This window comes from Pogoniulus pusillus, chromosome 26, assembly GCF_015220805.1.
Source record: "Pogoniulus pusillus isolate bPogPus1 chromosome 26, bPogPus1.pri, whole genome shotgun sequence".
Classification (NCBI taxonomy): Eukaryota; Metazoa; Chordata; class Aves; order Piciformes; family Lybiidae; genus Pogoniulus; species Pogoniulus pusillus.
The window spans coordinates 13,044,457-13,059,867 of NC_087289.1; the positions used below are offsets into that span (position 1 = coordinate 13,044,457).

Consider the following 15,411-nt stretch of genomic DNA (forward strand, 5'->3'; position numbering starts at 1 on the left):
AGTCCAAGCCCTCTACTAAAGCAGGCTCGCCCAAAGCAGGCTGACCACAACTGTAATGTCCAGGCAGATTCTGAAGCTCTCCTGAGGAGACTCCACAGCCTTGCTCCAGGCCTCCAGCATCTCACTGGAAAGTTTATCCTTAAGTGAAACCTCCTCCACTCCAGTTTGTGCCCACTGCCCCTTGCCCTGTCGCTGGGCACGACTGAGTCTGGCCCACATCTTCTTGCCCACAATAGGCCCACTAAGCTCTTGCTGAGCATCGCTCAGATTCTCTGTGAGGCTGCTCTTCACCAGGATAAGCAGCCCCTTGTCTCAGCCTTCCCTCCTCACAGAGGCGCTTCGGTCCCCCCAGCATCCCTGTAGCTTCTGCGGGACTCTCCAGCGGTTCCTCGTCTCTCTGGAACTGGGGAGCCCAGGTCCGGCCACAGCAGCCACTCACCGGCCCCACCGCAAGGGGGCGCTGCACAACCCTTGCCGCACCCAGCCTTACAGCCCCTCACAGGGGAAAGGCAGCAAGCGCCCTCGCCGCCAGCCCGAGGCACGGAGCGCCCAACTCGGCCCCAGCCTAGCTCCCGCTTGCCGTAAACCGCCACCAGCGCCTCCCGGCAGCATCTGCCCGCTCCGCTCCTTTCCCCGGCAGCCTTCGCCCGCTCCGCTCCTTTCCCCGGCAGCCTTCGCCCGCTCCGCTCCTTTCCCCGGCAGCCTTCGCCCGCTCCGCTCCTTCGCCCGGCAGCCCTCGCCCGCTCCGCTCCTTTCCCCGGCAGCCTTCGCCCGCTCCGCTCCTTTCCCCGGCAGCCTTCGCCCGCTCCGCTCCTTTCCCCGGCAGCCTTCGCCCGCTCCGCTCCTTTCCCCGGCAGCCCTCGCCCGCCCCGCCCCGCTCCCTTCCCCGGCAGCCCTCGCCCGCTCCGCTCCTTGCCCGCTCCGCTCCCTTCCCCGGCAGCCCTCGCCCGCTCCGCTCCCTGCCCGCTCCGCTCCCTTCCCCGGCAGCCCTCGCCCGCCCCGCTCCCTTCCCCGGCAGGCGGCGGGCCCGGAAGCGGAAGCGGGGTGCAGAGCCGTGTGTCGCGGCGGCCATGGCGGGCGGGCTGGAGCCGCACATGGAGGCTCTGCGGAGGGAGCTGCGGGCGTCCGACCCCACCGTGCTCTCCGTCCTCCTGGCGCTGCTGGCCCTCGTCATCACGCTCTGTGAGTAGCGGCCCGAGGGGAGCCCCTGTCGCGCCCTGGGGGTCCTGCCGGGGAGCACCGGCGCGCCGGGCCGCGCTGGCGGAGGGGCGTCGGTGCCGGCAGCGGACGGCTGAGGTGCTCCCTCCTCTCTCCCGCAGTGATCTGGAGGTTCGTGCAGGGCAGGAGGAGCAGCCGGAAGGCCGTGTTGCTGCTGGGCCTCTGCGACGCGGGGAAAACCTTGCTCTTCGCGCGGGTGAGTGGGGAGCGGGGCCGGGTGCGGGGCCGGGCTGGGTGTGGGTGCTCGTAGCGGCTGCGGTGGTTGTCCCGGCCGGGGGAGCTGCTGGCTGCAGACACCCTGTCCGGACCGGCGTCCTCTCCTGCGGCGGCGGCGCTGCTGGCGCTTGTGCAGCATGTGCAGGCTCGCTGTCTTCTTTCTCACTGCAGTGACGTGGCGAAGCGGCGCGTTAGTAGATCTATGACTTTTGTTTCAGTTAGTGTTTTCTGCATTCCTTGGGGGGAAAAACTGAAATCGGGTAGCCTGAGCAGCTGAAGGACAATGCCAGAGCTCCTCCAGCTGCCTTTTTCTGAGGAGGACTTTTTCTCCCGCAGCTGCTGACCGGCAGATACCGTGACACCCAGACTTCCATCACTGACAGCTCTGCAGTTTACAGAGCCAGCAACGACAAGGTGAGCAGACAGGATCCTGACTGTAACCAGCTTTGTTTTTCTGCTCCCTATGCTAAACGTGACTTGATGCTTTTTGTGCTGGGCAGTCTCCCCAGCTTGAGGTCAGCCCCGAGCTTGGACTGAGCTTAGAATAGAGTTTTCTAGGCAACACACACTAAGAAAGTAGAATACTAAGTGATATCAGGGACTGTTCATCTCCGTGGGTTCATTTTCCTTTGCTTGTCAAACCATTAAACCTTTCTGACCGAAACCCATGTTTCTGTATTCAGTTTTGAAAGGCAGACAGCCTGTGGTATTTTTTCTGTGGAAAAGCAAAAGTTCACAGGATGTTAGGGGTTGGAAGGGACCCAAGGAGACCATCGAGTCCAACCCCCCTGCCAGAGCAGGACAATCCTATCTAACACAGATCACAGAGGAACACATCCAGACAGGCCTTGAAAGTCTCCAGAGAAGGAGACTCCACAACCTCTCTGGGGAGCCTGTGCCAGTGCTCTGTGACCCTTACAGTAAAGAAGTTCCCCCTTGTGTTGAGGCAGGACCTCTTTTGCTGCAACTTACACTCATTGCTCCTTGTCCTATCCCAGGGAGCAGTGAGCAGAGCCTGACCCCCATGCTCCTGGCAGCCCTCAGATACTTATAAACATTTATCAAATCCCCTCTAAGTCTTTTCTTCTCCAGACTAAACAGCCCCAGGTCCCTCAGCCTCTTCTCGTAAGCCATGCCCTCCAGTCCCATAATCATCCTTGCAGCCCTCTGCTGGACCCTCTGCAGCAGATCCCTGTCCCTCTTCAACTGGGGAGCCCAAAACTGAACACAGTATTCAAGATGAGGTCTCAGCAGGGCAGAGTAGAGGGCAAGGAGAACCTCCCTTGATCTGCTGGGCACACTCCTCCTAATACAGCCCAGGATCCCGTTGGCCTTCTTGGCCACAAGGGCACAAGTTACTTCTTCGCAAGTGTAAGTGGTCACTGACCCTAAGGGGTGTTGAGCTGCTTGGGAACAGTGACGTGGCCCTACTTGACCACATCTCCAGCAGGAGTGTGAGGGGCATTGGTTGTGTGAAGCACCACTGCTTCCCCTGCCTGGCGACCTGTGGACGGGGAAGCATTTGTAGCTCTCAGTCTTAAGTCCCTTGCAAGGCCATTTTTGTGTTATCCCCAGCCAAGTTTTGTATGTTTAGGTAGGCTTGCAGCTGGGCAGAATGTGTGTGTGAACAGATAACTTGCGTCAGAGATTAGTATCCTGTATCAGGGACTTGCAGGGCATGAGATCCTGGCTTTGCTGTGCAGAGTGGCTATATTTGCTGTGCAGATCTGCTGCTCTACCGAGAGGAAGGTGATTGAGGATGCTTTGTCACTTGCACTGTGCTTGTGGTAGCTGTAGGGGGTGGTGCTGTAGACGATAATACTCTGTTTTCTCTGCAGACATGCTTGCTCTTCTCAGCTGTGGTGAGTGGCTTGCTGGTGGTGTTGCCTTTCATACTGACTCTTGGCCACTAATGTTGTTCCTCAGCATTTCTTTTGCATGTCAGAATTGTTTGGGCTGGTGGAGAGACTGCACCTTGAGGAGCGTTAACGTGCTTCTGTCCAGTATGGAGATTGCCTTGGCTGCTGCTGCCTCAGCACCAGGCTAACTGGAATCCAGTATTGGTCTGTTTTCACCCAGTCCCTGATCACTGGTACCTGCAGGCTAGGGGTTGCTAATACCTTCTCACTTCTGTTCCCAGAGTGCTAGCGTGACCTTAATCGACCTTCCAGGCCACGAGAGTTTGCGGCTTCAGTTCTTGGAGAGGTTCAAGGCTGCAGCCAGGTAACTTGGAGGAGGTGTTTTGAAAAGGAGTGAACCAAAGGATAGTGCTGAGGATGCTATGAGCTGGACTGAATTGACTGGTGGTGCCCTAAGAGTCATCTCTGCCATTGGATAGAATCATAGAATAGATTAGGTTGGAAGGGGCCTCAAAGCTCACCCAGTTCCAACCCCCTGCCATAGGCAGGGACACCTCCCACTAGAACAGGTCACTCAAGGCCTCACCCAACCTGGCCTTGAACACCTCCAGGGAGGGAGCAGCCACAATCTCCCTGGGCAGCCTGTGCCAGTGTCTCACCACTCTCACTGTAAAAAAACCCTTTCATAACATCTACTTTGAATCTCCACTCTGCCAGTTTAAACACATTCCCCCTTGTCCTGTCATTACAAGACCTTGTCAATAGTTCCCTCCCCAGCCTTCTTGCAGGCCCCCTTTCAGATACTGGAAGACCACTATAAGGTCTCCTCTAAGCCTTCTCTTCTCCAGGATGAAGAGCCCCAACTCTTGTAGTCTGTCCTCATAGCAGAGGTGCTCCAGGTTTAGTTACTCTTCTGCTTTCCTGCTTGCCTGTGTTTTTAGTGCATCAAGGGGCAAAGTAGCTGTAGCAGGCACGTGGCATATTCACAGGGCAGTGAGAAAAAGATGTCCTGCTTGGGCTATATTTCAGGCAGCACATGCTATCTTGCCTTTGTGTTGGGTGAGATGAGTTGTGGAAACAGATGTGTCAGTCTAGGGGAAGATGTTGCAGAGCTTCAGGCCCAGCACATGCTCTTTTCTCTTTCCTTCAGAGCCATCGTGTTTGTGGTGGACAGTGTGGCCTTCCAGCGGGAGGTGAAGGATGTGGCAGAGTTCCTGTACCAGGTCCTGGTTGATAGCACCGTGCTCAAAAATGCACCTGCACTGCTGATTGCTTGCAATAAGCAAGGTATTGTGGGGTTCAGCCCTTGAGTGATAGGGGTGCATGCTGAATTTCTTAGGAGTTGGGCTCTCAGCAAAACTGAAGGCTTGAATTTAGTTTTAAACTTGGACTACTCAGCAGGAACATTTATATCAGCCATTGGAAGAGCTCTTAGGTCAGATGTGTCTGATAGCTTTGGAGAGAAGCAACACTTGGGAGGCGTTTTAGATGGCCTTAAGTACAGGAGGTGGCTTTCTGCTTGTCAAGAATGTGTCTTTGTGAATCTGCAGCCAGCAAAACCTGCATCAACTTGAGCATAAGGAACTATCTGTACACACTTGGTAGCTTTATTGTCAGAATCAGCCATTTAGCTGCCAAAATGAAATGTTTTCTCTTCATTGGACTCACAGGAACATCCATTTTCAAATCCCTGTGACTCTGACAGTGAAACTGTCCCTTTTTAAAACACTGAAGCTTTTGGGCAGTGTCATAACTTCTTTTGTCTACTTATGCAAGAGCTGCCTGAAGCTTTCATGCCTCCACGTGCCATAGGCTGAAAAGTGCTATGTTGAACTCTAATACCAAAGCAGGTGGGATTGCTGGGCCTTGTGAGCAGGACATGAAACCCCATCCTCAGTTTGAAGCAACTTACTGGCCAGCAAGATAAAATTAATTCCTTGTGTTAGATCAAACTTTTGGGTTGCTTCCATTCACACCTGCAAACCCAAAGCTCCAGTGTCTGTTCTCCAGACAAAGCCATCTGTATCTGGTTTGTTTAAGACTGCACAGTATAAAGAAGCCTTACTGTAAGGAACCAGATTCTGAATTCTGACATCAAACCAAAAAGCTGATTGCCTTTTCTTTTCTCTCCCTAGATGTCACAATGGCAAAATCAGCAAAACTTATTCAGCAGCAGCTGGAGAAAGAGCTGTAAGTATGCAACTGGATCTTGAACCCTGTAAATTTCTTTCTTCTCCTTTCTGTCTCTTAACCTCAGTGCTCAGTGAGCTCCCTTGAGCCACATCTAAGTAGAAAAGGAGCAGTCTTTTTTATCTCTTTAGGTATAACTGAGATAACAGAAGTTTGCTCCTTGCTAAAGCGTGCAAAAAAGCAGTAGGCATGGTGTGTTGCCTCTTAGAGGCTGTGGGTTGAAGAAACAGCATCCCAACCCTCTGAAAGCTGCCATCCCTAAGCTAAGTGATATTCCCTTGGTCCAGAGTGATGCCCTTTCTGGGATACAGGCAGGATTGGCTTCCAGGTAACTTCCTCACACTCTCTGTGAGTGGTGTGAAGATATCAATAACTCTACTCAGTTGTACTGGCATAAGGTTTTCAGAAGGCCTCTTCTGATGCAAAAGGACTTGATGTACAAAGCTGGAGAGCTGGGGAGTGTCTGGTTCTCATGGCCTGCTAATAGGCATTGCAAGAGCCTATTTGGGCCCCTGTGTTGGCTCTGTTCCACCCCCCAGGAAGGAAATTGACCTGAGAAGACAAATGTATGATTTGTTGCTAATTTTAAATTGTAAGAAGTGGCAGGATAAGAAAACGGCTTCTAGACTGTGCTGTGTTCCAAGCTGCCAGCTGGGTGAGCTGCAGCATCAGTGGCTGGCAGGTCCTTCTGGTGGAGGAACAAGTAGGGGATGAGGTTTTGTTTTTAAAGCTGTATTTAATCTCTCTGCATGGAGTTTCTGCCTGTGAGTCCCATAACTGTAGTTGAATCAGATTTGCTTTGGGAGAGACCTGTGCAGCTCTTGTGCCATGATAGATTTCACTAGCATCTGGCTTCCTTCCCCACACACACTTGGAACTGCAAATTTTGCCTGTGGGTCCTGTTTGCTTGTGGGGGTAGGAGGAGGAGTGTGTAGCTCTTCGTTCTTCAAAAACCCCTGTGTTTGTGTGATGTGACCTTGTTGCCAAGTGATGGACTTGACAGTGTTAGATGTATTGTTGGACTGGTGATCTGAAGGGTCTTTTCCAACCTGATTGATTCTGTGATTCTATCATCTCTGGTCAGTAAACAGCAGCAGAGTTATTTATGCTCTCAGCAGCTCTTCCAGGCTGAGTGTTTAAGGGAGCAGTTAGTTACCAGGTAGTCAAGATCTCCAGGAAAGTGAGCATTCCTTGGTTGTGATGTTGAGCATTTGCAGTTTCCTGTGTGTAAAAGTTGTATTTCTGGGCAGATTATATATGCCCTTTGAGGCAATGTTAATGATGCAGGCTTAGGTGTTGCTGCCATCCTCCTTCATGCACTGCCATGTTTTGATCTTCTCATGTGGAGAACTCAAGGAAGCGTCTGCTGTTCCTGAACTCACACCTCTGGGCAGTGCTGCTCTTTTCCTCTGCCCTATTAATCTGGCTTCATTCTGTGGATGAGGAGTAGCTAGGTTTGACTGAGAGCAGGGCACTGCCAGGTGGGTCTGTCTCTGAAAGAGTGTGCTGCATGCATGAAGCTCTGCTGGGCAGTTGAAGATGTGGGGAGGGACTGCCTGTGCAGACTCCTGACTTCAGTAGCCTTGCTTTTTGGGACCTCAGTGACAGGCAGCTCACAGTGCTTTTGCATCTGCTGGACTGTTCCATCTCCAGTGCTGCCTCTGCCTTGGATGCCTGGTGAGTGTGAACAAGGAGGTCTGTTCTTCCTCTCCATGGGCCAGGCAGTTGAGACACTTCAGCAAGCTGAAAGGCAGGAGCAGTAGTGTCACAGTGGGGAGACTCCACACCTTTCTAAATGGCCAAAAAGATTTGGTGCACTTAAGTTTCGATGGGTTGAGTCCCTGCTTTTGTGCCTCTTGTTAGTTAGCCTGTTCAAGTGGTGCTGATCCTGAGCCCTGTGGGCTGTCGAGTGTCATTCCTGGTGATGGTGTCTGCCTTGGGGCTATTGGGGAAGCTCAGATGAGAACATTGTTGCTTGACTCCTGCTGTTTATAACAAACTCAAGCCAGATTAAGCACCTTGAGTGGCCTCCTGTCTGTCTTGCTTTTTTGTGTCTCTCCTCAGTTATGCCTTCCAGTGGGTATTTAGGTGAAGTGGCCTAAGTGCCTGCCTATGCCTTGTGCAACAGCAGTAGGACCTCCTGTCCTTGGTGTAGCGGGTGTCAGATCTGAGTCCAAACCACCTCAGCAGCTGTGGTGTAGGTAACCTTCCCCTTGTTCACAGTTCTTGACCCTTTCCCTTTTCTGTCTGCAGCAATACCTTACGAGTGACACGCTCTGCAGCCCCCACCAGCCTGGATGGCTCATCCACTGGGGCCCCTGCCCAGCTGGGGAAGAAAGGAAAGGATTTTGACTTCTCCCAGCTACCCATGAAGGTGGAATTTGTGGAGTGCAGTGCTCGGGGCAGCAAGGGAGAGGAAGGAGATGCTGACTTTGAGGCCCTTGAGAAATGGCTGGCCAAGGTTGCATGAATGGAGAGGAAGAGCTGGAAGAAAAGACCTGGGGAGGCTGAGGGACAGGACTGAAAGGAAAGAGCTGGTTGGAAGCACTCCAAATCTCACCTTGCTGTAGAAAGTAGAAACTTAAGATGGAAATCATCATTGTGTTATTTCTCTCTGCTGCTCATGGGCTTGGGAGCAACATGGCACAATTGCTGGTGTGATGTCCTCTGCCTGTTCACAAAGCAACATTGACTTTTTTCCCCTCCACTCTTTTGTCTTCCTCTGGGGTGCTCATGCTCTGGGCTTAATCTGTTTCCTTAATCTTTGGCTTTTCACTTGATAGTTGTCAAGTAAATTAGGAAAGAGTGCATTGCCAGGTGAGTTTTACATTGGAGCCTACCTGTTGTCTCATTCTGGTTCAGCAGTGCAATCCTGTTGTGTCTTGCAGCTGCTGTTCACCTCGTGATTTGAACTGCCTTCCCTAGCTTCTCACTGCCTGGGAGCACTGTGCACATCACCTCTGCTGCCTTGGCAAAGTGCAGAGACTCTCAGTTGGGAGGTCATTGAGGAGAGTATAAAAAGCTGTGTTCTGTGTCTCCTGCCTTCCTGTTCTTTCAGCTTGATGTGTTCTCCTGTCTGTGGGGCTGGTGTGGCTGTCTGCCCTGCCTTGGTCACTGCTTACTGCCTGTGTCCAGCTGCAGTGCCTGTGTCTTTGGGTGATTCCCACTGTTCTTCAGAGCTTTTCTTATTCCACTCTGATTCTCCTTCCCTTACTTCAAGCTCTTTTCTCATAGACGTGTATGCACTCTCCAAGTGGCAGAGTTTTAGTAAAGCCTTAGCATGAAACTGGGTTGATAGCAACATCAAATGTAAAGAACAGCATGGCAGACGTTTGCCTTGCAGGCCCTGTCTCCTGCTGCAGTCACTGCAGTAAGATCATCTTTTGTGCAGCAGTTTTGGCAGATTGAGAGGGAAGGCCAAGGAGCTGCTGGTACACAAGTGTGAGTCCTCCTCCTGAGGAGGATGCTCAATGAAGAGGGGAAAGAAGTGTGAGATTTTCCCCAGTTTGTTTTCATTGGTTTATGGTGTTTGAAGCCAAAATTGTCACTGTCTGTGATCTCAGCTGTTAGACTTAACAGTGAAGAAGAATAGGATGCCTGTCGTTGTAGCTGTCTCAGTGGCTCAGTAGGCTGCTCGTAGTGTTGGAGGGCAGTGAGTCAGTATATTTCTGGACTGTCCAAAGCACATTTGCTCTCCTCCTCCCCATGTTCAGGCCAGGAGCATTGGTTATCCAAAGCAAGATCTTCAGCAGCGTTCATGTTTGTCATGTGAGACACAAGACCCTGGTACTGTCCTGTGCATCCAACTTGTCCTTTCTCAGCAGCCTTAAAACACAGTTGCCCTGTCAATGAGCTTTGTGGAGCTTTTTTGCTCTGATAAGGTGTGCAGCACCTATGTGAGGGTGATCACTCTCCACACTGCATATTGCAGAGTCCTATGAGCATTGATATTTTTCCTTGGCTTTTGTTGCTTCCCTTTTTGTTTCAGAGTAGGAGGAACAGGCCAGCTCCTGGTGACCTGTCTGGTTTGATGCTTCCTTCATCACTCAGCTGATCTCTTGTGTTCTTTTCTGTATGGGGTATCACCTGTTCCCCTGTAGCATTGCCAAGTGTTAGTACTGTTGGGAAGAGCAGGAATAGTCTTTAGCAAAGACCTGTGCTTGTAATAAAGCTGGGGCTTACATTTCTAGTCTTGTGAACCCAGTGACTCTTCCACACTCCACACAGGAGGTGGAGAGGGTTGTATTTATTAAGTATGTTACATACTTTCCTGCAGCCAGAGTATTGTGGCAAAGTGTTTGTCATGATTCAAACTTCTTTTAGCTGAAGATCTTTCCTAGGCTGCCTGCTTTGCATCTGTAGTACTGAAGTGAGAGTGCTGTTGTGCCTTTGGGTAGTTGTTCTACTTGCAAAGACCAGTCTCCTTGAAAAGTAGAGGCCAAGCACCACCCTCCTGCCATAAGGGGGAAAGGTAGCAAAAGGCTGTGGTTGGCTTCAAGTTATTCTTATTAAAAGCATTCCTTAATTTTCTTCATTTTTTGGTTTAAATGCTTCTTCTCAAGTCTGTCTGGATTGGCCTTTTCCTCACTGGTGTCATTTCTGTGTGCATCTGCATCTTTGCTTCTGCTTAACACGCTTGGGGTCAGCCTTCCAGCATGGTAGGCAGGTCTCATCAAAAAAACAATGCTTCCTCCACACACAGGGCTTTTGGGGTTGTGTCTTTCTTAATGGATGCAGATTTACTCGTTTATCACAGGATGTTAAGGGTTGGAAGTGACCTTGAAAGATCATCGAGTCCAACCCCTCTGCTAGAGCGGGATCACCCAGAATAGGTCACACAGGAATGCGTCCAGATGGGTTTGGAATGTCTCCAGAGAAGGAAACTCCACAAGCTCTCTGGGCAGCCTGCTTCAGGGTTCCAATCATGTAGGAAAAAAACCCCAAACCGCCACCCAAGAAACTTAACAGATTGATTGCCCTGGAAAACTGAAGTCAGCTGTTAGGGTTTAAGTCCCAGACCACTGTGGCAGAGCTGGCTACAGTATTCTGCAGCTTTACAGATGGAGTTGCCTCAGCAGCCTCCTCTGCTGGAGCATGGCTGTAAGGCAGCGTGGCTGAGCTGAGTCTGCACCCAGGCCAGAGTGTGCCACGGGCTGCAGGAGAGCTGTGTGTGTTTTTTGGACCATGCTTCATGACTGGCCTCTTAAATATTTGAGGTTTTTTTCCCCGGTGGCTGAGGGAAAAGGGCAGAACTGGAAACTCTACGTGGTGTTTGTTTTCTTTCTTGGTTTCCCCTGCAGCCAGCTTTGTGTTTTGTTAGTTTTGGCCCTTGTGCATAAACCTTGCTCCCAGCCTGTGACTTGGTGCTGGCCAGGGAAATTGCTCCTTAGGCTGCAGCCTGGCAGCTGCTGTTGGCCGTGAAGGCCAACAGCATTATGGTCTGGATCAGCAATATGACCCACAGGACCAGGGCAGGGATTGTTTTGAGGCCCTTGCTCCAAGAAGAACATTAAGGTGCTGGAGCGTGGCTAGAGAAGAACAACAAAGCTGGTCTGGGGTCTGGAGAACAGGTCTGGTGAGGAGCAGGTGCAGGAGCTGGGGTTGTTTAGTCTGGAGAAAAGGAGGCTGAGGGGAGACCTTCTCAGTCTCTACACTTCCTTGAAAGGAGGTTAGAGCCAGGTGGGGATTGGTCTCTTGTCCCCAGTAGCAAGTGATAGGATGAGAGGAAATGGCCTTAATGGCACCGGGGTAGGTTTTGGCTAGATCCAAGAAGGATCTTCTTCCCTGAAAAGGTTCTCAAACCATGGAACAGGCTGCCCACAGAGGTGGTCGAATCCTCATCCCTGGAGGTGTTTTAAAGAGGTAGAGATGTGGTGCTGAGGTGTACCCAGACATGACAGAGTTAGAGACTGATTGGACTCAATGATCTTGAAGGTCTTTTCCAAGTGAAGTGATACTGTGATTTTGTGTTGCCCCTGCCCACTGCCTGCAGCTGCAAGTACCCTGCTTGCAACTCTGTTCCTCCAGCCCTGATGCATCCAGCACCCCACATGCTGCTTGCAGAGCCCTGCCCACAGCCCTGTGCCTACAGCTTCTTGCACTCTACCTGCAGCATCACCCCAACAAACCTCTGCCTGCAGCACACTCTCTGCAGCCCTCTGCTCACTGCCTGTTACATGCTGCCTGCAGCCCCTGCACCCTGCTTGACAATCCCCAGCCCCTTGCCTGCAAACCACTGTATGCTGCCTGCTGTCCTCTGTCTGCATTCCCCATGTCCAGTGCCCACTGTGTCCTATCTCAGCCCTCAACCCCATGCTGGTAGGATAGGATAGGATAGGATAGGATAGGATAGAATCCACCAGTTTGGAAGAGACCTCCAAGATCATCCAGTCCAACCTAGCACACAGCCCTGTCCAACCAACCAGACCATGGCACCTTCAACACCTCCAGGGATGGCAACTCCACCACCTGCCTGGGCAGCCCATTCCAATGCCAATCACTCTCTGGCAACAACTGCCTCCTAACATCCAGCCTGAACCTCCCCTGGCACAGCTTGAGACTGTGTCCCCTTCTTCTGTTGCTGCTTGCCTGGACGAAGAGACCAACCCCACCTGGCTGCAACCTTCCTGCTGTGTCATGCCTTGTGCAGGTACCTTTTGGCATGGTGCAGGGGGCCATGTGCTGCAGGGTGACGTCGGCAGGGTGCAGTGGACTGCAGGCTTGGGGCTGCCAGCAGGTATCTTGGGGCTGCATGTAGACACTGCTATCCCTTGTTGCTGGCCTGCCTGGCTGGGAAGCCAGCACAGGCTGCCTGCTCTACACAGACCCTCCTCACTGGTGAGGCTGCAGAAGGAGCACGTGCCCTGCCTGCCACCAGCCACCTTTGCCAGCAAGGGATACACTTAGCATCTGCCAGGGATGTGACCTGCAGGCATCTACTGCCTTGCTTTAGTGATGAGGTCAGCTCTTGGGTGGAGGGGAGAGCAGCAAAGCACCACAGTTGGAAAAGTGACCTTTATTAAGAAACAAACAAAACCAAAAAGAGCAACAGGCCCCCCAAACGTTCTGCAACAAGTTCACAACGTGTGCACTGTCCCCACTGGCCTCTCTGAGGGGTGCAGGCAACGGGGACACGGAACAGCCCCACAGGGTTGTCAGCCACCTGCAGTGCTCCCGTCCCAGCTCGGAGGACTGAAAACATTGCACTGGAGGGAGGACCCTTGCCCAAAAAGGCACTTTGGATAGTGCTGTGCTCCAGCTCCCATCTGCCTCCTGGTCCAGGTGGTGGTAGGGGGGCTGAGCCCTCCCCAAAGTTATGGGCAAAATGCATTCTATCCTGGAAGGATCCATTCCTGGTGTGGAGCATCTCTTGCCAGGACAGTGGTGCTGTCACGGGCTGCAGGAGAGGAGCTCAGAGCTGCTAAGGTGAAGTTGCTCCCTTAGGAGGAAAGATAAACCCCAAGAAGACAAAGTACTGGCAGTGGGCAATGGGAGCTGTGGAGTCAGTTCTCACATGGGCTACACCAGCCCTGCTGCCTTCTCTTGCACGTTGTACTCCTTGCTCCTCTTCACCTTCCAGCTGATGAGGGCTAGGAGGATGGTGCCCACCACCTTGTAGCCCACCTGCAGGCCCAGGTATCTGTTGGGAGAAGAGCAAAGAGCTGCCACGTCTGGAGGTGGCATCTTCAGGCAGCCCCAGGCTAAGCTGGGGCCGATGCCTATGGTCAGCTGCTGGGGGAGGAGGGAGGGGGACACGTGGCAGGAGTACCTATTGCGGAGGAAGTCGTTGTTGTAGTAGGCACAGAAGCGGCGCTGGGTGCACTGCTTCTGCCAGTAGATGCAGGAGGAGTCGATGAGGGCACCAAACATGGCAGGAGCCGGCAGCCAGGCTTTGGAGAGGAGAGGAAGGAGTCAGGCTGCCAGCCCTGCTTTGCCTGCTATCCCCAAGGAGATTCAGCACCTCCTGGGGCTCAAGCAAGCCTCTGAGCACCCTGCTGCCTTCCCCCAGACTCGTGAGGAGATGAACACTCACCCAGCAGCCTCATTAGTAAGAACTGGACACCGATGGCAAATGACTTCTCATCCTGGTTCACCACTCTGCAGAGGAGAAGCCGTGGGAGGTCAGAGCTGCTGTGACAGCTCCATTTGGCCAAGCATCTTGGCTTGGTTCCGTATGTAAGTGCCCCACTGATCCCACCACAGGGAACCCATCACATCATGCGTCCCTCAGCGCCTTGCCACTCCCTCCTGCCTCTTGCTCACCGTAAAACCATCATGTACAGGGGGTTGTGGGACAGGCAGGCTACGAGGGCAGCAAAGGAGATGAGGAATATGGCAGGAAGGAGCATGTGGGAGCAGCTCAGTGGGCAGGAGCCTGTCTTGGCAGAGGACAGCCTGTTCCCAGCAGAGATCAGTGAACAGTTCTTGTAGATCTGTTGGAAATGTGTGGAAGAAACAAATGTCAAACTGAAAGCCAAGAGCAGGGTTTTTAGTGAGGCTGCAGCACTCTGCAAGATGCGAGTGGCAGCTCCAGCTTTAAGGCACAGCTATGGTGTTCTGCAAAGGAATGTGCTGTCCTCCCCATTTCTCCCAGCACATTACAGCAATTCTCCATCACACCTCCTGCCAGAGATGCTCAAGTCCTGAGACCTCCCCTCTCACCTCATCCAAAAGGCTCTGCCAAGCGCTTGCATTCATCAAGTTGCTACAGCATCGCTGCAGCCTCCACCCTCACCGGCACACCAGGTGCCCACTGCTCTGCAAACCATGTTGTACTCACCACTTGTTTGGGAGTGGAGGAATTAGCAGTGCTGTTTGTGCAGCCAGCGAAGCAGGGAGAGATGTATTCCACGTTGTTTTCTCCACACACTGGGTGAAAGACGTGCTCAGAGCAGTGGCACCCACTCGGCGTCCTAACCTGCTGCTGGGAACTCAATGTACTGCCAAAAAGGAGCAGGGGAAAAAAATTGGAGGGGGGAAAAAAAAAAATCAAGAAACAGGACAGGAGGGAGAAAAATCTCTCTTACTAGTTAGTCACTTTCCCCATCCCTGTTTGCGCTGCCAGCAGCAGGCTGGCCTTGTGCCAGAGCCCCTGCAGGTACCTCTGCAAGTGTACAGTGAACTTAGCAGTAATTATGTCTGCAAACAAGTACTCCCACACTTACTTCACACTCTCGCCCTCCTGCTGACAACTAATCAGCCAAATGCCTGGAGAAGTGTAGCTGAGCTCCATCCAGAAGCACACAAACAGATGTACAAACAGCCCCAGCTGGAAGCATCACTCAGACACACTGGAAGTGGGCTTGTTTCCAAACAAGGCTGACGGCAGCGTGAAGTCAGGAGGACAAACCCTGTCTTGTCTTGCCTTGCCTTGCTACCTAAGGCAGCTCATCTGCTGGAGTGGCACAGTTCATCTCCTGCGGGAAGATGGCGTCAGGGAGCTGTCCTTGGGCATGGTGGGCTGGGGCTGCTCATCCTGCAGGAAGCTGGCACCAGGCACTTGCCTTTGAGTATGGTGGGCTGGGGCTGCTCATCCTGCAGGAAGCTGGCACCAGGCACTTGCCTTTGAGCATGGTGGGCTGGGGCTGCTCATCCTGCAGGAAGCTGGCACCAGGCACTTGCCTTTGAGCATGGTGGGCTGGGGCTGCTCATCCTGCAGGAAGCTGGCACCAGGCACTTGCCTTTGAGCATGGTGGGCTGGGGCTGCTCATCCTGCAGGAAGCCGGCACCAGGCACTTGCCCTTGGACATGGCAGGCTGGGGCAGAGCTCATGATCACCCATGCATGTAGCCTGCAGCTACCTGGGAATGCAGGCAAAAGGCACTTCTGCACTACTGCCCTTGCAAGTGGGGAGGTTCCCAAAATAATCTAAGGGGACACAGCCTCCGTTTCCATTCAAGCCTCTCCTGCAGCAAAGCCTATCGCCCCT

General features: G+C 52.8%; 2 protein-coding genes across 2 annotated transcripts in view; one reads left to right on the top strand and one right to left on the bottom strand.

Moving 5' to 3' along the window:
* Positions 1–998: 998 nt before the first annotated feature.
* Positions 999–10,017, top strand: SRPRB (SRP receptor subunit beta). The gene is made up of 7 exons (XM_064165066.1): positions 999–1,182; positions 1,320–1,414; positions 1,771–1,848; positions 3,575–3,657; positions 4,444–4,580; positions 5,429–5,483; positions 7,737–10,017. Exons 1-7 carry the CDS (start codon positions 1,071–1,073, stop codon positions 7,951–7,953), a joined length of 777 nt encoding a protein of 258 aa, XP_064021136.1. The 5' UTR covers positions 999–1,070; the 3' UTR covers positions 7,954–10,017.
* Positions 10,018–12,482: 2,465 nt separating this feature from the next.
* SLCO2A1 (solute carrier organic anion transporter family member 2A1) overlaps positions 12,483–15,411 on the bottom strand; it is a 31,827-nt gene continuing 28,898 nt past the window's right edge. The window contains exons 10-14 of the mRNA XM_064165104.1: positions 14,263–14,422; positions 13,746–13,915; positions 13,516–13,580; positions 13,252–13,372; positions 12,483–13,122 (exon numbers count right to left, since the gene is read on the bottom strand). Coding sequence (XP_064021174.1) covers positions 13,002–13,122; positions 13,252–13,372; positions 13,516–13,580; positions 13,746–13,915; positions 14,263–14,422 — 637 coding nt within the window. The 3' untranslated portion in view covers positions 12,483–13,001. The remainder of the gene's footprint in view (positions 13,123–13,251; positions 13,373–13,515; positions 13,581–13,745; positions 13,916–14,262; positions 14,423–15,411) is intronic.

What these genes read in the sequence shown, in the direction of transcription:
- SRPRB (XM_064165066.1), top strand. Translation starts at nt 1,071, where the DNA reads ATGGCGGGCGGGCTGGAGCCGCACATGGAGGCTCTGCGGAGGGAGCTG. An exon ending in AAACCTTGCTCTTCGCGCGG is followed by an intron (nt 1,415 to 1,770) that starts GTGAGTGGGGAG and finishes TTTCTCCCGCAG; the next exon opens with CTGCTGACCGGCAGATACCG. An exon ending in AGGTTCAAGGCTGCAGCCAG is followed by an intron (nt 3,658 to 4,443) that starts GTAACTTGGAGG and finishes TCTTTCCTTCAG; the next exon opens with AGCCATCGTGTTTGTGGTGG.